Source organism: Danio rerio, chromosome 15 (assembly GCF_052040795.2).
Source record: "Danio rerio strain M-AB ecotype USA chromosome 15, GRCz13ab, whole genome shotgun sequence".
NCBI lineage: Eukaryota > Metazoa > Chordata > Actinopteri > Cypriniformes > Danionidae > Danio > Danio rerio.
The window spans coordinates 25,669,665-25,692,106 of record NC_141035.1 but is presented as its reverse complement, the minus strand read 5'-3'; the positions used below and the strand labels follow the sequence as shown (position 1 = coordinate 25,692,106).

Sequence of the window (22,442 nt, the reverse complement as noted above, 5' to 3'; positions counted from 1 at the left end):
TGTGTCATGCAATTGCCCATGTGTTGTGTTTCATGTGCTTGTGTTTGTCATGTAATTCCTTTGTTAACACTTATTTTAGAAATGTTTTCATCTACTCTGGATGATTTTAAGTTCATTTGCTCACTAATGTCTCTGCATTGTCCTCTTTCCATTAGGTGTCAATACGTACTTAAAACAACAAAAAGAAAAAACTGATTTATTTACGACAGCTAAGCAATAAAACAACCAAACAATAAAAAGGTTACTTTATATTAGAAATTAAAGTTTCTAAACCATCCACCCTCTCTTAATTCTCCATCTTTTCTCAGATGAGATGGTGGGCCAAATCAAAAGTTGGTGTACCTTTTTAAAATGTACAAATGTGTACCTTAAAGATCCATATTGATACCTTAAGGATACATATTAGTCCTTAAAAACTACAAAAGTGTACCTCTACAAAAGTGTACCTCTTTTAGGTACTAATATATGCTTTTGAGGTACCAATATGTACCCCTTAAGTACAAATGTGTACCTTTTGAAAAGTACCACCCCAGTGACTGCTCGCGACCTTTATTTCTAAGAGTGTGGATTAGATAGTTGGACTTGTGATCTGAAGTTCGCAATACCAGGGCTGAGGTGAGTACATTTAACAAAACATCGAACCCCCAACTGGCTGCTAACTGCTCCGGGTAGTTCCCTGCTGTGTGTGTGTGTACTTAGATGGGTTAAATGCTCAAATTCAGAGTATGGGCATGAGTATGAGACTTTACTTTTTCGTCCTTTTCACTCAATTAACAATTTAACCCAATTTAACAATAGTCATTAAAAATGTATAGCAAAATATAGCAGCCGACGGGAATAAAAAAAATAAAAATAAAAGAACATTTTTAAACATATTGACCCCAAACTTTCAAACAATAGCATACACAGCTTCTGCAAGCCTGATTAATCGAGAAGTCATTCAGGCACCCCCCGCTGAACAGTTTTTCTCTTTAAAAATAAGCACTTTTGCTCATCCCTACTTTACAATGTGCCCTCCACACTTTTTGTTGGAGCATTATTAATGGTACAGTCCCAACGTTGTGTTCTTTCCGACCTGCGCGACATCTACAACTTACGTGGTGGAGCATAATTTGTAGATACCTCAGATCTGCTGACGGTTGCGGAAGTACCAAATCTGAACTTCCCAAACTCCAGGCATTGTTCCTCTACATTTTCAAGTAGAAAGTCATGCTAACACAGCACTCCTAAGCACCTGCTTGCCTTACTATTCCAAACAGCATCTGTATTATGGCACTCTTACTCCACACCAAGAGTCTTATAATGTCCATCTGCATTTCATTTGACCGGTATTCAAAAGAGAGCGAAAGAGAGAGAGAAAATGGACCACAGGAGTGGAGAGTTTTTCCAGGTTATGATAATTTTGTCCTTGTGTAAAGTATTTTATAATGAAAGATTTTCTCTGCAATTGCCCATGTAATTGAATCCTGTAACTCAAGCTGGTGTGCGAGCCGTGCTGTGAACATTGGCAAACAGCTCTTGCATGCTTGCCCTACACTCACTCCTCGCAAGCTGAACCAGAGCCAACTTTCCACCGCTCTGCCGCATATTCGCTCCAAATACATCCAGAGAAAGAGAGAGACAGACATGAAGTGAAAAATATGAGTGGATGAAACGAAGACAGCGAGACATACTGAAAGAGAGGGGAGAGAAATAGGTTGGAGAGGGTACGGAAAACATAGTAAGGGTGACAAACTGACAAGGAAGCTGCTGTGAACTGTGCAACCCATTGCCGCAACAGCGGTGCTTCTCGTCCATGAGTCTCCATAGCAACAGGGAAATCCAAAGGGAAACCTGTGATGGTCATCGGACGCTTTGATTAAAGAGCAATGGAGTGAGTGTGGAGGGAGAAGCATCCGTTAAAATGTCTGAATATAAGAGATGAGCAAAAAAAAAATCGAGATGAACTCTGATGAGGCAAGACAAAAAAAAAAGTAGAGTCAAAATAAAATAAGATGTCAATAAGTGTAGATAGATCTAAGTAGAGTAAATACTACTTGAAATATGAGTAAAAGTAGCCCTTATAAAAGTACCCAAGAGTTGAGAGTAATGAATATTTGAAAAATGTTCCACCATGTAACCTGCAAATTAAAAACCTACTGTACATCAGTGCCAGTTTCTTTTATGGCTGTATCTAAGTGTCAGTTTACTTATTTGGCATTCATGGACGATAAATGTAAAATGTGAGGCTATTTTAATGTGAGAACAAGGTACACAAATTTATGTACCTTCACTAAGCTGGCAGAAAGGAAGTTGGTGATTTAACATGCGGAGTAAAATCTGTGTAGAATCGATAGGGTGAAAAATTACCTGTGAGAATATGTTCTTGATCCCTAAATAAAAAGCTACAAGGCTCCAGCAGTTGGCACCACAAACCAGACTCATGCAGCACTGATGGAATATTTGATGGAAATTTGTGCATATATTTGAAAACACAATATTCTGTAGAGCATTTAGCTCCTGTTTAAGGACATTTCATGATTTCAGTCATCATCGAGAAGGCATCCTTCACCTTTTCATGAAGTATGAACATTGCATGTAATGTATTTGCATCTTCTTGAACAGTTTTAATGCGTCTATATTGTACATGTTTGTTGCATTTAAAAAACATCCATGTCTTAAGATTGGTTTGTCTGATGCTAATTTTTCTATCCTTGATTTGATTGGACTGGAATTATGGGACTGATTATTCTACTTAGCCCAAAAATTTACAAAGAAAGTATTGATTTAAGGTTGAAGGAAAACAGTGCAGATATAAACGCAGCACTAAATTGTACTACTAATACTAAAAACAACTTAGTAAAGCACAATTCATATGAGATATTAACTATCAAGATATCAAGATAAACACTGCAATCTAAAAATGCATTGGTGATGTAAATTATGTTAATTTTATTCAATACTTAACTTACTTATATGATAATTCACCAAAAAAGTCACTATTTACTTGAGCTGATATTTTTGTTTTTTTGTTTTTTGTATGAGGCTATAAGGCTTTTATTTATCTTCCAAAAACATTTTTTAAATTAATGTACTTTTATTGAGACATTTCTGTCTCTACAGTCAATTTCCCCAAATCTTAAAGGATCCAAAAATGGTCAAAAATGCATTATAAATATATTAAATCAAGTGGTCTAATCCTGTGTTTCTCAACCACGTTACTGGAGGACCACAAGCACCGCATGTTTTGTGTGAATCCATTGTCTGTTACACCCATTACAGGTCTATTAGTCTCTGCTAATGAGCTGATAATCTGAATCAAGTGTGTTTGGTTAGGGAGACATGGAAAACCTGTAGAGCTGGTGATCCTTCAGGAACAAGGTTTTAGAAACTCTAATCCAAATCCAAGTGTTCTGAATAGACACAATGACTATATTTACAAATACTTTGACAAATTTGGATGTTCAAATGCAAATGCAATGTAAATGAGAAGGAATGGAGACAGAAATCAAATTTCTGGGTGAAGTATGCCTTTAAAGTTTTTTTTAATGCTTTCTGATTAGAACTATATCAATTGTATTTTTCAAGTCAAGCACAAATGTGGAGAATCACTGGTCAAAGTAAAAGCCTTTACAGTAAATCACCACATTTCACTTCATTTTAATAGTATGTTTATCATAATATTTTAGATAGTTCTTTATTATCATGTAAGTGTATTAGTAGGAGGAGAGGAGGGTCAGCTTGTCTATACCATATCCCACAACATCGAAAAAAAAATATATATGACAAAAAGTATTCACAGCAAATGCTTTCTATTAATCGGGTTTCAACTAAATGTTTTAGTCATACAGAGTTGGTTTTCAACCAAAAATTGAGGCAGCAAGAATGTTTTAACACTGCAAAATCTATACGTAAACAACAATTGAAAACTCAAACTGCTTAAACTGTCTCTTTTTCTGTCCACTTCCTCTTCATTGATCATCCCTACTCTCTTTTCACTGGTTCCTGTAATCAGCCTCTCCTGCAGGGCCATTAATTTCTCTTTCCTGAAAATAATGATTCACGTTTAATTATGGCCCATCCACACACTGCAGAGTTTGCGTGTGTGTGTGTTTAATCAGTCCTGAGGTGACATTCATGTGTGTTTCTATTCATTTGCAGTGAATGTGTCAAAATGAAAGATTTATTTGTTATAGTTCTGTCAACAGCATTACAAATAAAGAACAGCACTGACAGAGTTCAGGCTTGGGATGAATATAACACACAGATTTCTTAGCTTTAAAAGGCAAATGGGCAAAAATAGGTCCCAAACATAACACTACAATGAACCTATGGAACATTTACTTGCAATGTCTAATGGCATCATTATATTCTTCTGTCTTTATGAGCCATTGTTAATGTTATTTTAAAGCTCAAGGTCATGGTCATTGGCATCCCCATCTATCACATGCAAATAGTCTTGAAAAGTATTTTCAGCTTATAATAACATAATAATGGCCTTTTTTTGCTCTTATAGTTTTGCAAACTGTTCATATAAGACTGGGTACCAAACAGATTTTTTGTCACATCACATTTACATTAGACGCTTGTATTGAGATTTTAAAATTAAGCTTTGAATGTCTGTCATCAACACATATATAGTTGAAGTCAGAATTATTAGCCCACCTGAATTATTAGCCTCCTTGTTTATTTTTGTCTTCCAATTTCTGTTTAACGAAAAGAAGATTTTTTTTCAACACATTTCTAAACATAATAGTTGTAATAACTCATTTCTAATAACTGATTTATTTTATCTTTGCCATGATCACAGTAAATAATATTTGACTAGATATTTTTCAAGACACTTCTATACAGCTTAAAGTGACATTTAAAGGGTTAACTTGGTTTATTAGGTTAACTAGGCAAGTTAGGGTAATTAGGCAAGTTATTGTTGACCTGATATTTACAAATCAGGGTTTCTACAGGTATCATCATTTCAGATTTAAGATTTTTTAAGACCCTTTTAAGTCCATTAAGTATTAAATTTTAGACTTATGCAGGGTTAAGATTTTTTTTGAATGGCCTTGTATTGTCGTGTAATTGTTTTTTGTTTTTTGACTAGTAAATTTAATTTGTGGAATTTGCAGCAAAAATGGCTGACAGGTGCTGTAAATCTCTTTGCAATAAAAAAAAAAAAAAACGTAAATATAAAAAATATAAGGTTTGGTTATTGGATGTTTGGTGGCCTAAATGAATATGGTTTTACTTGGACAAATCAAAATTAAGACCTTTTTAAAATGATTTATGACCTAAAACAATACTTCACTGAATTAAAGAATTAAAGAAATTAAAGAATTTTTTTAAAAGAAATTAAAATGTTGAAATCTTGAAATTTGAGATATTTTAAGACTTTTTAAGACCCAGCGAACACTCTGTCATATAGCCAATAATTGAGTGCAAGTTAATAGGCCGGCCTTGAAAGTGTGCACATCACTTTGTCCAGCAAAAGGAGAAAGTGTTTTTTTTTTTTTTTTTTTTTTTTTTTTGGGAAGAGATTTTTGAAGAAAAGCTATGTTATTGCTATCAGACAATTGGTTTTGTTAGCAGAAGGTTGCTAAGCATCACAAGCATGCATATTCAAAGGCTGTGCCAAACAAAGTAGCGAAATCTGAAATGTTGAAAATAGTAGTGAACGCTGAAATGCATGTCATCAATTTGATCTCCATCAGATTGCCCTTGTATGTCCATTCAAGGTAGAAATAGTCTATTTTGTTTTGTAATTTTAACAAAAGCATTTCTCAAAATCTTTTATCCAAAAAAAATAATAATAATAATAATAACAAATAATAAATTAAAACACATTTATCAAAATCACTCTTTTAGAAAAACTATATTTAGTTATATGGGTTTAATTTTAAGTTATTAAATTACAAATGTAAAAAATGGTAAAAATGACTACCTCAGATTTTGTTAAACATTCCAATGGGCTTTGGTCACGGCACTTTCTTTAAGTTTTCTGTCATTCTGATCAAATACGCTGCCTTCATCAGATGCTCATTGTCAAGTGTGTCATTCTCAAACCCAGTTTACACATCTTTTTAACAGACTCTGATTACAGAGTCTCATTATCCAGCGGTACATACTGTACATCTACATTTGTGTCATTTAAAGATATCTCATATAGCTTGAAATATAATCCAGATGATATAGAATATATCATTCTATTCATGTTATTTTTAAATATTCTTTTAGTGATTTTAGCCATTTTCTGTTTATTTATAATACATTTAACATGAAAGGTAGGGTAATCATGATTTAATTATAATAATGTTTCCAAACAATTTCATGCACAAACTTGTATGAACATTGTTTTTTTAAACAGTGGTCAATTTTAAGAGCCAGATGTACACATGCAGAACATTTGTTTTATTCAAAGAAATGTCATATAGGTTGAGATATAATTCATCTCATATATAAAACATGATTATATTCATTTTATGTTGAAATGTTATTGTTTATTTGTGGTTTTAGCCACTTTCTGTTAGTTTAGAATATATTTTAATATTAACGTTTAGGGAATCATGTGAAAATATCTGTACAAATTAACAAAAATTTGTTTTTATAAAACACTGGTAAGTTTTGAAATTTTGGGCTATTTTGGATCAGAATTGTGAAAGGGAAAATGTGTTTAAATATTTTAATGCAGTTTATCTATTTGCGTATATACTGTATATGTAAAAACTGTTGCCATATTTTATCTCTGTTTGTGCCAAATTCTGATATCTGAACTAAAATCTCACCACCTCATTGTTTTAATTTTTATATATTAAAAACATTAGGGTTAATAATTTATTTGTTAATAATTCTGACTTCAACTGTATATACGACTGCGCCTCATTTGGGAACAAATAATAATTAACTTTTACAATTTTATTAAATTACTATAATTTCAGTAATCAATATAATGTTGTTTTATAGGAACATTTAGACAAAAATAAATCTGGCACGTACCCTTTCCAAAATAACATGAGACATGGTGGCGTTGGCATCCACTATTATAGTAGCAGTCTTGTCATCACGGATCTCCTTGAGAAGCGGGGTGGGATCCTGGCTGTCATCCAGCATGCGAACGGAAAGGGTTTCCTTCGAGATGAGAAACTGTCGCAGTAACACCTCCAGGTTTAATAGGCCTGTTGAAAAGGGGCACACAAAACACTTCAGCGGCCTCTCACAACAAGAAACATGTCCTCCCTCTCTTTCACACCAACTGTTATTCCATGGGATCATCCTTTTTTTAAACAACAGGAGTCAATTTCCTGTACATGTGAACGTTGGGCCTTTCTGTTTGTCCCAGAAAATAATGCTGAATTATCTGCTAATATTTTTAATTGACTTTAACAACAAAAACATGTTTTTTTTGTGTACTGTATGCAACTAATTTAATTAGCAAAATCATAATCACCCAAGTGTTTAATCTCGGTTCCTTTGGCAATTATGAGACCCAGGAGAAAAAAGGACTTGTGAAATGATCTGACTCTTTTAAATATGAAAGGCTTTAGCTGCTGACTTCACATATAAAGCAGCTGATGCCATTGCTCACATCTGTCATCATCATTTTTCACTGAGTTACTCAGCATATTTTTGATTAACCATAAGCATTCAGTTTCTGTCTCTCGCTTGCTGCATGTCGCATGCAATTTGACAATTAGTGCACTACATTAAACCTTGCGCTATAGCATTGCTAGCTAACAGGATCCTTTACTTGTGGGAACTGCAAAACACGTTATCTGAATGTTTAGCTACACTGTAAAACATTATATGATCTATTAGTCATGACAGCATAGGTTTTTAGGTCATTATAACTTTTTAAACTCAGTCAATCATGTTCTAACTTAATTTCAGAAGTTACACAAGCTGTTTTGAGTCAGTTTAACATAATATAAGTTCAATGGACTCATACGGGTAATTTGATTTCGCTTAAAAATTTAAAGAAACCAGGATTTGTTTACAGAGTAACTTTTCTTTTGGCTTCATCGACTTATTTGAAAAAGAAGTGTGTTTAATTGCATTAATTAAATATGCACTTTTTTTTTGCACTTTTAATCTTAAAAGTATACATTTTTGAAAATGTGCCTGCAGACAGTATATTTCTGACAATAAAATCCACTCACAGTGTCTCCAGAAGATATTCATAGCGATTCACTTTTTTCACATTTTTATGTTACAGCCTTATTCCAAATAGACATGATTTGAAAAGGCATACACCTGTCTATATAAAGTCCCAGGGTTGTCCAAGCACAAACCGAACAAGAAGACAAAGGAATTGTCTGTAGACCAAGAAAGGATTGTCAAGAGCAGGGGTGGCGAACCTGTTTGGCATGATGAGCCAAAAAAAAAACTTTATCACTGCAAAGAGCCACACAACAGATGTGCAAACAACAGTATATCTGTCACAATAACTTATACACCTAATTATATAACGCAATAGTTTTCATGGATTTAAATTAGCCTACCTCATTTTACTTGACTCAGTGAGACACCTGACATTCCTTGGTTCCCACAATCTTTTTCAGGTCTGGCTCGTATTCAGTTGTGGCTACTCGTAGTAACTCTTTCACATGTGTGTCAGTAAGAACAGAGCGATGCTTTGATTTCACTAGTTTCAGTGTAAAATCCCATTCAGATAAAAATGTTCTGCCCTCATCTTTGTATTTACGCTTAGCTGTACGCTTTCCTGACTCTGCCATGACGATTGATATTAACGAACTGCACGTCACTCGTGTTGCGCCCCAATCAAACGGGGCTTCAGTGTCAACCCTTGACTGAAGGCGTGTCTGAATGGAAGCGTCAGAAAATAAAATTCAGTCAGCAATAGGCCACTTTCTAGCAGGTGTATTTGCATACAGCGATCTGATTGGCTAACGCGTCCGTAAGCGCTTGAAAAGTTGAGCTACTCCCAGCTTTTGCAGCGAGCAACGTGAAGCCCCGTGTGAATGGGGTATTAGTCAATTGGTTATTATATGTTAAATCGCGCAAGAGGTTGAGCCGCACAAAAGCAGAAAGAGACGCAGAAGCCCCGTGTGAATGGGGCGTTAGTCAATTGGTTAATGTATGTTAAATCGCGCGAGAGGTTGAGCCGCACAAGAGCAGTAAAAGAGCCGCAAGCGGCTCGCGAGCCGCGGGTTCGCCACCCCTGGTCAAGAGGCACAATCTCTGAAAGTTCCAATGAGCACAGTGGCCTCCATCATTCGTAAGTGGAAGATGTTTGGAACCACCAGAACTCTTTCTAGATCTGGCCGACCATCTAAGCTGAGTGATCAGGGGAGAAGGGCCTTAGTCAGGAAGGTGATCAATAACTTGAAAGTCACTCTATCTGAGCTCCAGCGTTCTTCTGTGAAGAGAGGAGAACCTTACAGAAGGACAACCATCTGTGCAGCAATCCACCAATCAGCCCTGTATGGTAGAGTGGCCAGATGGAAGCCACTCCACACCTGGAATTTGCCAAAAGGCATCTGAAGGACTCTCAGACCATAAGAAACAAAATTCTCTGGTCTGATGAGACTAAAATTTTACTCTTTGGAGTGAATGCCAGGCGTTATGTTTGGAGAAAACAAGCACCCCTTATCACCAGGCTAATACAATATCTACAGTGAAGCATAGTGGTGGCAGCATCATGCTTTGGGGATGTTTTTCAGCAGCAGGAACTAGAAGACTAGTCAGGATAGAGGGAAAGATGAATGCAGCAATGTACAGAGACATCCTCAATGAAAACCTGTTTCAGAGTGCTCTTGACCTCAGACTAGGGCAACGGTTTATCTTTTTTCAGCAGGACAATGACCCAAAGCACACTGCCAAAATATCAATGGAGTTATTTGTCGATTTAAATAATAATAAAAATAAAGTAAAAACAATATTATTAAGAGTCTGACAATTAAAATGTAACATAGTAAAATGTGTATAATAGAAACAGATATTTAATATTCTCTACTCTGCATTTTTGAAATTTGCATATAATCATACAATTCAGCGATGGAACGCATCCTTATTCATTGTCAGTCTCATGATCCCCAGCGATCACTTCTTGAAAGTTTGCTGGTGAACTACAAACTTATCCATGAACTACAAATCCCTGCATGCTGTTACACCATGTTGGTCACCACTCTCCACTGATAACACATGTACAGCTGACTCTTGTTATTATTGAATATAAATGTGTTGAAAAAATCTTCTTTGTGTTAAACAGAAATTGGGGGAAAAAAATAAACGGGGCCAAATAATTCGGCAGGGGGGGGCTAATAGTTCTAACTTCAACTGTAGGTAATATTAATTTTAGTTAAATCATATGCTTAATATACTGTAATCTTGCCTTTTATATCAACTCTGATGCATTAAAAACTAATTAAATATGCATAATATACTTATGTTACATTCACATTTAATACACACAAGTGTGCTCTTCTAATGTATATTCTGCATAATGCATGCATGTATAAATAATCCATAAGCAGTAAGTACAGTTTCTAAAAGGAAACTAAAGAGCACATCTTTTTCGCACTGGCTTTGAAATAGGGAGGATTGGCTACCTGGGCAAACAGTGCAAATGCGCAGCTGGTAAATGAGCAGATGAAAGTGTGGGGTTAAGCAAGCACAGTGGGCAAGATGTTAAAGAGAAGGTTCTAGCATTGGCAAGAGAAAAGCACAAAGCCGCTTCCCACACAGAGACTGTGATAAAGGCTTAGTCTCTATTCACTCTGAGCAGCCAGTCATTTCCTCAGCTATCACTTTCCACTGGGCTTTAACAATGCGCCAAGTTCATTTATCATTAACGTACACACACACACAACATGGACATATGCTAGAGCTGAAACCACACACATGCTAAAAAGCTCAGTGGAGCACAATGCTAACAAGCAAGACTCTTAAAGGGCACCTATGGTGAAAAATCTACTTTTCAAGCTGTTTGGACAGACGTGTGTAAGTTTAGTGTATATCATATTGGGGTGATATAAACACACACAGTCCTTTATTTTTTCAATTTAACAACATAAAAACGGTGGACCAATTGGAGCGGTTTTCAGACCGACCGAAACTTTACGTAGGAGAGCAATCCCCCTGCCCACCAATATTGATTGACAGCGTCGCGTCACCATCATATTCTCAGTTTCTTGTTTCACGTCTTGCAAAGGAACACCCTTGCTCTATTTTTTAGATGAAAGGCTTATTGGGCCTTATCACGTATTGTTTCACGTATTGTATGTATCGTATTGTATGTAGATTTGAATAAAAATAAATATATGTAATTGTACATCAGTCACTGATTTGAATTGTAAGTTCCCTTAACTGTTTCATACAGTAGGCTATAGGTTTACATAATTATGTAAAATTTGTTTTATAATATACAGTGCAGCATTGTCTCTTATCTTATTTCTCTGAAATGCTTAAGTCCAGCATTCAGTATCTCCTTTTCAAGAGCGAGCCTATTCTGCTCCAATTGGTCACTCAGCCCTCATGCTTTGAAAGTGCATGCAAAACAGATTGCCTGCAGAACATGTCAACAACTTCAACCAAACTCATGCAGCCCTCAGCTAAAACTATAATATTTGAGGGCGTTCAAAGTAGACATTGTGCATGAGAAGAAACGGAGATAATGTGTGCTATGGAAATGTGCTTCAAATCTACTACACTGTTTTCTTTTGTGAGAGAATGACTCAATTTATGCTGTACTTACATACTGTAGTTTGCAGAGCTTATACATTTACAAACAGCAATATCCAACAAAAATGCCTCATTTTCACTGTGCAGTATGGTTCAGCATAGTACAAAACAACATCAGATCAGCGTCATTCTTGCTAGAAGAAGAAAGCCATGGTTGATTGTTGCGCACTGTCATTGTAATGTTACAATGTCATGTTTTGGCTGTGTATTTAAAAATGTTGCTTTCTGCTTTGTCACACGTATTTTTGTGTGTTGTTTGTTTGGTGGTGATGATTCTCTGTAAACCAGTGTTCAGCAGCATTTCTAACTCCACCCTTCAGGTATCAAACTGTTGTGCACCCACTGGTGACCTACACACATCTGCAACTTCTTCAATCTCCAGCCTCCGGCGCCTAGACTGCAGCTCTGCAAAAGAAGTTTGGCAGGAGGAGAAATGGTCGTGCCCAATTGAGACTGGTTACACTTAATGTTTTTTTTTCTTCACTTTCATCAATTGATGATGTTTGTTCCTCACCAGCTTGCCTGGTTTGGGATGATGCAGCGCATCAATAGATTTGCTCTTCAGTATTTAGACTTTCATCAGTGACAATTAAACCACTGAACTGAACTAAGCTTCAACTCTGAAAAATGGAGAGACACAGTTTCAGTTTACTAGAACTTTTATGTTTCACTGCTTTGACACAATTTATTTTGTAAAGGCACTATAGAAATAAAGATGAATTGAATTGTGCTAGATACACTTAAGAAAGGGTCTTAAAAAGTGGTACAGTCCAATTAGCTATTTTAGTACTTCTGACATTAGAAATGGAAATAAATGCATACAGTACTGTACTTAACTGCTCAGTAGACAGAGAGAAAATCTGTAACAAGAATATATATTTTTTTTGTAAAGACAAAGGTCAAAGAGAAATACTTTAATTTCTTGTGCATTTCTAAATGAATAGGCTGCATTTTTTCAGACTGGAAACATTTTCACCCTTTCTTAGATATATGCTGTCAATGTAGACTAGCATTGGAATATTTAGTGATTTTAAGAGTGTTTGAAGAGTCATGATTCATTATGTTGCAGGTCATCTAAGTGTTTTTTCTATTTTTTTTTTCAAAACAAGCAAGTTGAAGAGTTCTGTAAACCTTTTATATCAGTTCCTGCTAAAAAGAGTTTGAATCAGATCTTATTCTGCCTGAGGCCAGACAACTATTCCTGTGCTCTTTTATTCTCATTAGTCAGAAAAAAAGAGAAAGCTGAAGGGGTGTGAGCCATGTAAAAAAAAAAAAAAACCTTTTGTCTTCCTCCTTTAACAACGCATGTCAGAATCCCATTACGCTCCTTATCACATTAAATTAATGTCTTCCAGCACAAAGAAGAGAAGTTCAGAAACAAACACAGCCAGACAAAAGAGAGTTGCCAATGTCCTGCTTCATATCAAGTGCCCTTTTCCAGAAAGGCGACCCTTTCTTTGTGACTTCCTTGACTCTGACTTTTCGTTTCAGGGGCTAAAAGGTTTTTCATTTTTGTTAGATTCTACAATACCATCCTTATTTTATCTACACATTCATCATATTCTTCTTGAAGAGGCAGGAGGATTAAATCATCCCACTTCACCCACGTTTCAGTTCTCGTCTCTCCATGGGGCGTTGGCTGAAGTCTTTCACTTAATCATATCTAATTACAGATCACTTCAAAGCAGGGAAAAGAATGTTAGGCAAAAACATAGTACAATATTTCGGTTTCTAGCAAAGAAGTGCAGAAATCCTGACAGGTGGGGAAACCTCTTTGAAGTGTGTGTATTTGGCTCACTGCGTTCAATCCGGGCACCAAAGATCAGTTGCTTTCAATTAAATCCATGAGCTCCTTTGGTTCAAGAGGACAAACTTGAAAGAGATTGTAGCGCTCACCCGGCTGACCTCGTTCAAAATAATTTGGGTAATACCTGACAAACACAAAGCCTGGGTGCTCATGTGGGTCTCCTGACTGGCTAGTAGAGGTCGGCTAATTTTGTTCACTAATGAGACCTTAATGCACCCCACTACACGGTACGGCCCTTGGCAATGAGATGAAGCCTTGCGCCTCATGCAGAAGAGATTCATGCTGTAATTACGAGCAAAACTATTTCCCCCTTAATGTCAATGGCAAAACGGATCAGTTATTATTTATCTCAAAGATAAAAGCAAATGGTTAGCATCTCCATTCATCCAAATAGAAAAGAAAAGGTTACCATTTCCATTCATTTCAGTGGTAATAGCCATTCATTATCATTTCTATTCACTTCAATGAATAAAATATATAGGTTTAAACATTTTATTTAATCTCAGTGGTCAAATGTATCAGTTGACATTTTAATTAATTAATTTCAATGGCAAATGTTGTTGGTTAGCATTTTGATTAATTTCAGTAATACAAGCTATTTATTAACAGGCATTTCCATTCATCTCAGTTGCTAAATTTGCTATTTTGTACTTCCATTCATTAATCTCAATGGTAAATGTTAATAATTTGCATTTCTATTCATTTAAATGGTAAAGGCTATTGGTTGACATGCAGTTCAATTAATTTTAGGGGCTAAATCCATTGTTTTGTGCCTCCATTCATTTATCATTGTTGACATTGGTTAGCATTTTATTCATTTAAATGGTAAAGGATATTGGTTTGCATTTACATTTATTTCAATGGCAAATGCTATCATTTCGCATTTCCATTTGCACCTCAAAAGCAAAATAGGTTGGTTATCAATCAATCAATGAATCAATCAATCAATCAATCAATCAATCAATCCATCAATCAATCAATTTCTTCATGAAAAATGCATTCATTTAATGAAAAAAATTGCATTTATATTTATATTTATCTCAATAGTTTCATGCATCTCACTGACAAATGTCGCAATTAGGATTTCTATTGTTTTCAATAGTAAAAGCCATTGGTTAGCAATTCCAATAATCACAATAGTGAAATTTATTGATTAGCAATTACAGACACATTTGTCCCCTGAGCCAATAAAAAATGCACAGCATAACAACTAACTCTTATGGAACCACTAGAACCATTACAAAAAAAAAAAAACCTTCACCAGAGATTATTCTGTGGCACACTACTTTTGCATGGACATCCACCAAAGAAAGATGATTAACATTGGAATAATTAGACTGGTTTCAGGGTCCCCTGACCCCACTAAGGGCATTTCCAGATTTGCAGAGGTCTCGAGACATCTTTTTGAAAGTTGGACTTTCATGGTTAAAATCCCCAGTTGATTTTGTTCCAAACCTGTGGCCTCTTTCTCTCCAGATTGTTCTCAACTCTCCTGTCAAATTAATTCAAAAAGCCCTTAATATTAGGCAGTTACATTTCCATTTATGCATTTGGCAGACTGACATTTCATTCAAGCTATACATTTTATCAGTTAAATTAAAAAGAGGGTACTCTTTTAAAGAAAATTGAAAGACAACTTAACAAGGTCATACTGTCAAACTAAGCCACCGCACTGCATGCTAATTAGAACAATTTCAGATTTTTGAATGAAATGTATTTATGTATATATACAGCAAAGATCAAAACTAGAAAACAATTTACAATTCCAACTAAATTAAAAACATAATAAAAAAACAACCTACAATTTCAAAACTTCAAGCTCACAGCTTTGTGCAATTTCATGTTACATTATCAAGCATTGTATGTGTTAAATATATTCTGAAACAGTAACAGTGATTAACTCATTAATTTATTTTCGGCTTAGTCCCTTTATTAATCAGGGGTTGCTACAGCGGATTGAACTGCCATCTTATCCAGCATATGTTTTATGCAGCGGATGCTCTTCCTGCCGCAACCCAACACTGGGAAACACCCATACACTCTTGCAATCACACACATACACTACGGCCAGTTTAGATCATTCAATTCACCTATACCACATGTCTTTGGACTGTGGAGGAAACTGGAGCACAGAAATGCCAACTGGTCCAATAGGGACTCAAACCAGCGACCTTCTTGCTGTGAGGCGATCATGCTACCCACTGGGCCACCAGTAACAGCTAAAATATACATTTAAAAAACACTGACGATCAAATGATGAGAACACTTTCAGATGCCTCTCCTTCTTATTGTTAATCTGTGACTGAAAATCTCTGACAGCCAGATGCACAGATGGATGACAAAGGGACAAACCTTTCAGCCATAGAAACACAAGTTGGTAATTCCAGTTCTCAGATCTGTCAAGATTATTACACAATGTCACTAACTCATTCAAGTCCTCTCCAAAAATTGGTCTTCCACAGGGCTTGACATTAACTTTTTTGATCACCAGCCACTGTGGCTAATAGATTTCGCCATTTTCACTAGACACACTTTTCTTGTTAGGAAAATATATATTTTAAGCATAAATTTGACTTTGACGTGCTAAAATGACGTGGTTTAGATGTTGTGTTATGGCCACATGCCTTCTCATTCACTTAACTTCTTGTGTGTGTTGTGTATTAGCTTGTTCAGTGTGCATGAGTAAATGGGTAAATGAGTAAATTGTCGCAATGCAATTAGTTTTTATTTCACATGATTTTTCAGGGATCAAAATTAAGGTTTTACCAAATTTATCTCTAACCACACCAATTAAGTATTTCTTAATCACAATTTGTTAATGTGTCAGAACAAGAAAAATATACCTTTATAGGTGCAATTTTTATTTCAGCAAAACGTTTCTTTAAAAAAAAAATAAAAATTTAAAAAAAGAATTATTGTCATGTCTGTAAAATATGCACAGTAATCTGAAGTCCCAGATCACCAGTTAACTACACATAAACGGGAAATAATCTTCCATTAAAGCAATGCTATTTTAGAAAATATATATAATTAAACCATATTAGCAAAAATAACTAAGCAAAAGAAAGCAGGTGAAAAACATACCGTGTTTGATAATGAAAGGATGATCATGAGCACACGGTTAATATAGGCCTGTTAATAATCTGTTCAAAGAATAATTAAAACGAAAGCAGTGACCGCTGCTGCTTACAAAAGAATGTGTATTTTTTTCAATCTTAAGCTCTTCAAAGCAGCAGGACTGTGGGTGCAAAATCATCGCTCTTTGTCCAGTCTATTTCAGAGGGAACTGATCGCACCAGTTACGCTTCCTTCTAGGCACGGTTTGGCAAGTAAACGGGAGCGCGTGTGCTTTTTAACAGTTGTGTGCATCACATCACCTGTGTGCGTGAGTGATCATCCTCTCATTCGGTATTTACCTTCTTTTTTGCTGTTTTGCTCGTTTTATTTTTGTCAGTCGTGCTGCTTCTTCTGAGATCACATTTGCACAAATATAGGGCCATGCTTCTTGTCAAATCCTGCTTTTAAGAAAACTAACATTTAAAAAAAAATTCCCACCAGCCAAATTGGCTAGTGGTGGATGCCGTCTAACTCGCCAGAGCTGAAATCTACCCGCATTTGGCGGGTTGGCGGGTGTTAATGTAAAGCCCTGGTCTTCCACGATTTATCGCTCAAGCAGACAGAAATTTTCATGAAGAACAATAAGCCCTGTCACACAGTAAAAATAAATTAATTAATAAATAAAGCAGTTCCTGACTCTGAAAACACTGAAACAATGAAATGGCCAGTACAGTCCTAAACTCAACCTGATATAAAAATCCATAGGAAATCATCGCCAACAAAGTTATGGCTAAGAAAAACAACAGTAAGTGTACAGTAAACTTGCTACAGAATTTTCAACATTTGACCACAAAATAAAAGGTTTTCATTTAATTGCCATGGCTATTTTGTAAATCACTGTTCTACAAGCAAAGTATAGACACAACTAAACTTCAATCTAATTGTATGCAATGAAGATTACGTTGTTTCTTACAAAAAATACGTGTTTTTAAATGATCCTCTAATTTTAATATGCACTGTAAATCTTCATACATACTGTATATCACAGTGAGTCAGATATTTATAGATTAATCCATATCTAATGGCCTGGTTATAAGTGTGGTATATGTTAGTAGTACAAATATCTGCCCTTGCCCTGTGTCATCTCAGCAAGCCAGGTCTGTGTGTGCAGTATTCATGAGTGGGCCATGCTCTATTAAGCTGTCAGTATGCTAAGTGATTAATGAGAGCTGTACATCCTGTGAGACTGAGCATGAGAGAAAAAGAAACAGTAACAGAAAACGACAAGCAAACAGAGGCGCAGGTGAACAGCGTTATTAAACTGGAAGCACAGGGAATCATCATTCGCTTCTTATAGAAATGTATTGAAGGGTCACTTTACGACATGCAGCATTTCCTTTTCTTCCCCTCAATTCGCACGCCCACTTTGCAACCCAGCAATGTTTATCAGCTAAAGCAAAAGTGATTATCACCCAAAACAGACCCCAGACCTGTGCGGAGTATAACCAGTCAACAGAGTGTGCATATTTGTTCCAGGTCTCCAAACACGCATGAATGTGTTCCTCAAACAGTGGTTTGTGAAATGATTTGTAATAGCCGAAACGTCTATTTTATTGACACATACATTTTCATATTACAAGCATCACTGACAGCGGCCGCTCTACCATGAAATGATCCCCTGTTTATGTATTACTCGATTGGTAATTAGCTTAAAGTACTGATTTGATGAGGACAATTTACTCTACATGAGAATGGAAATCTTCAAGATTTGAAATTGGATGTTGTCTGTATTATAGTAATTTTATAATAAACTAATCGTTATTACCGTATCAGTTATAAATTGGTTCACACAAGGAAAAACTGACAATAATCATACATTTGTTTTAAAATCCCGTTCACAAAAAGAGACAACTAGATCAATATCTATAAAACTGTTAACATTATTCCGTGCACTGAAGTCATCTATCATTTAAATGCTTAAGCTCTTTGAAGAATTATGACTGCTTGTCAATGATTTAGTGTTCACCAGTTGAAAAACGAAGTCATTCTAAATGTAATTCAAATTATAATATTATAGTTGTGATGTGGACTTCAGTACCTTCCAGACAAATTCGTACAACACTGACAGATGGCAGTCATAGAAAACTATAGCTAGATGATAATGTGACTTTTCAGACATTAAACAGCCAACAAATGTTTAATGGACACAAAGTAAAACAAAAAGCAACACATGTCAATGGCGAAACAGGGATCTGGCTAAACCTATGGTCGTGATTGTAATATAAACTGACATGCGGAATTTAAATTACCATTCACTTTTCTTTCTTTCTTTCTTTCTTTCTTTCTTTCTTTCTTTCTTTCTTTCTTTCTTTCTTTCTTTCTTTCTTTCTTTCTTTCTTTCCTTCTTTCTTTCTTTGGTGCTATTTTAAGATCATTCAGAATGCATAAGAAAATGATTATTAAACTACTGAAATTAACATTTATATTTGATTATTCAGGCATATGCCAATAGTTAATTTTTGTGTTTATAAATGCTTTAAGTCAACTTCCTCCAGTTTTGTGACCTCATCTAAAGTGAGGGCTATTTATGCTTTGTAAATCCCTTAAAAATGACAATTAAAGGCTCAGTTTTAAACAGGGAAAAAAAAACAATAAACGACTTCATTTATTTCTATTCATTTGAAGATACACAAATGAAACTGTATCAAATGAAAAATAAATCTTTGCAATCTTATGTTCAATAAATTTACTGTACAGTTTAAACTTTGCTGAAAAACTAAATGTTGTATCATAATATATTGTTAAATTATTATATTGTTGTTTTGTCCAATTTTATTTATTTTTATTTATTTCTAATTATATTTTAACACACCTTTTATTCAGCAATGCTCAAAGTTTACAGTAATTTTATTTTTTAGATAGGAGGGCAAACATTGTTCATTTGATACTGAGCCTTTATTTGTCATATATAAGGGATTCACAAAGTATAAATCGTCCTCACTTTAGATTAGGTCACAAAACTGCATGAATTTGAGTTAAAAAAAATCATTTATTAACAGGCATAGTAACCATAACTTTATGCCTGAATAATAAAACATTTAAATGTTGTTTTTAATAGTTCATTTGTCGTTTACTAACTCATTCAGTTTTATTCTAAAAGCCATCAACTACACTTAGATCCAAATGGTTTGTAAATAATGCAATACCTAATTTAGTAATGAACAATTAACAAGTGATAAAGTATGAAAACACAATCATTAAGCACAATATAAACGTGTGATGGGGAACCCCGTGTGATAAATCCCCCCATATCCCTGTGTCCACATGTGTGTTGAGGCAATTTAAAGCTAAAATCTGCAGGACACCGGCTCTCCAGGACTGAGTTTGGACATCCCTGTTACAAAGTGTTACCCTTACTTTATTTCCCGATAAACTTTTCTTCAGTTCAAACCTACAACCCCCTGAGAATAAAGGGATGCATGTCAAGATTACTAATTCAAAGCTAACTTTTAATCATAATTAGTTATAATAATGTGTAAAGTTTCAATTTTGCAGGCATGAATTGATTGACAAAAATAAAATATTTAGAGAAAATGACACACCAGCTGGAGTTAATTTAGGTTGTTTTGGAAGCTTGCTAAGTTTAGCATTGCTCTAAGGGATTTTTTATGGCACCTTGATACAGTTTTTTTAAAAAGTTTTCTGTCACAACACATTTTAACTTTGACTTGTCGTGGCTGTGGATCTTCTTTATTTTCCTACAGAATTCTTCAGGGAGTAAACGTACTCATTATTAGCTGAAAAACAATGTTATTTTGTTTCCCCCCTCCCCATTTCCAACTCTGTGTGAAAGTTGAGCTTTTGCTCTAAAGCTACAAAGGGAAAACATTTGAGCAATAGTGTCAGTATGAGTGTGAAATGGTGAACTTTAGAGTTTACCACAAGTCAAACTTTCCAAGTTACCTGTGACACTGTCTACATTTAGCTCTGTGTTGTAGAATGATCAAAACACTTTGGTTTTTGTAGGACTAAAAACTGAGATAAACATCAGATTTTGCGATAAGATCACAATTGCATACCAACCATTCACAGAGTCTCAAGAGAGATTTTTTTATTCATCTGAGTGCCATTCAGAACAGACCTGAGAATATCAATTTTTAAACAGGATGCAGAATTGCAACTCACACAGGATAAAAATGCTACAAACGATTTATGCTTTCTGTAAAAAAAACTACTGTTGTCCAGGACCACATTCATCAAAGAATCCTGCATATTATCCATGTTAAATGTTTCTTTAGCAAAACATTAAACAGATTTCTAAGGGAGTGTTGTGAAGCTATTGTCTGCTGAAAGATCCATCACAGAAATATAATATGTTTTAAGATGCACTTAAATACATCTAATTCTACAATATATATATTTACATTGTTACATTTATGAATCAACCAGATTTATTTTAAAATATTATTAAAAGTTTTTTGAAAAATAGAGTAATAGCATTTTAAAAAGTTCTTGCAATTTTGCACACATATATTAACAAAAAACGTTGATTGATTGATTGATTGATTGATTGATTGATTGATTTATTGATTGATTGATTTATTGATTGATTGATTGATTGTCGGACTGATTCACCAACTGATTTGACCAGTTGATTGGTGGGCTGATTAATTGATTAATTGATTGACAGCTGTTCATTTTTAAACTGATTGTCCTTCCTACATGTGAATGTATGCCCTTGGTTCCTTCCACATTTAATATTATTATTATTATTATTATTATTATTATTATTATTATTATTATTAATAATAATAATACATAAAATAAATAATAATAATAATAATAATAATAATAATAATAATAATAATAATAATAATAATAATAATAATAATAACTAACAACAATGATTTACTTATTCATTCAATTAATTTTACTTATCTGAATCAGGTTAAGGAAACATGGAAAATGTGCAGTGCTGTTGGTCCTCCAGGAATGTGGTTGAGAACCACTGCACTGGATAACAAACATTGGTCAATACTGAGCAAAGAATGAGTGTTGCTGTGTTCAAAATTACATACTTCCATACTATATAGTATGCTAATAACAGTAAGTGAGCAGAGAAGTATGTTCATATAATTCAAAAAACAGTGCGAGAAGTACCTGAATGACCTACTACTTCCGGCGAGATTCTGAAGTGCACATCTGATAGATGCTGCGCTATCCTATGATGCTTCATCCGGGTTCCATTCATACTACTTACATTCATACCATATAGAACGTACTTCTAACGGTCGTGTGGTAAATTTAAATTCAAATGTAGTACCTACTGAGTTGGTTGATTTCGAACACAGCATGTGTCTGTGGTGCTTAAATAGTGTCTGGAATCACTGATGATGACCTGCAGCTGTGTGAGTGTGTCAGTGTCCAGATTGATAAACTGTTACAGCTGTGAGATGCAAAACATGATGGGAAGCGTAGTCCAGGTGAATGGCTGATGAAGCATTCATAAAGCTGGAGCACCCTCTAGTGAGTCAGGTAGACACTCTAGCTGATGACCGTAGCAGAGACAAAATCTCAACAAATGAATTGGGAAAAAGGTGTCACACTTGATCTAAGGTCATTTTACAATATGAATGACCTTATTGGTTTGGGTGCAGTTCTGACCCTGTTCTCGAGTCTGTATTGGTAGTTTGCCATTTCTCTACAACCCTCTCTGACGTCTTAGTGGGAATTATAGCTGTTCCACTTGAAGGCCTTAAGCTGATTACGGAGAAAGGTAGCCACTGTCTGAAGGGCCAATGTGACTTTGTTTGGATTCTCTGGGTAATTTGTGGGATCCTCGCTTAGAGACGGGAAAGCGGAATACTAAACTTTAATCCTCTGCCAAGCTGAACTCAATGTGTGT

General features: G+C 35.1%; 1 protein-coding gene across 6 annotated transcripts in view; it reads right to left on the bottom strand.

Moving 5' to 3' along the window:
• Positions 1-22,442, bottom strand: part of grik4 (glutamate receptor, ionotropic, kainate 4) — a 647,123-nt gene that overhangs the window by 182,873 nt on the left and 441,808 nt on the right. For all 6 annotated transcript variants that reach the window (XM_087284137.1, XM_087284133.1, XM_087284134.1 and 3 more), the window contains one exon: positions 6,970-7,148. In XM_087284137.1, the coding sequence (XP_087140263.1) occupies positions 6,970-7,148 (179 nt within the window). The remainder of the gene's footprint in view (positions 1-6,969; positions 7,149-22,442) is intronic.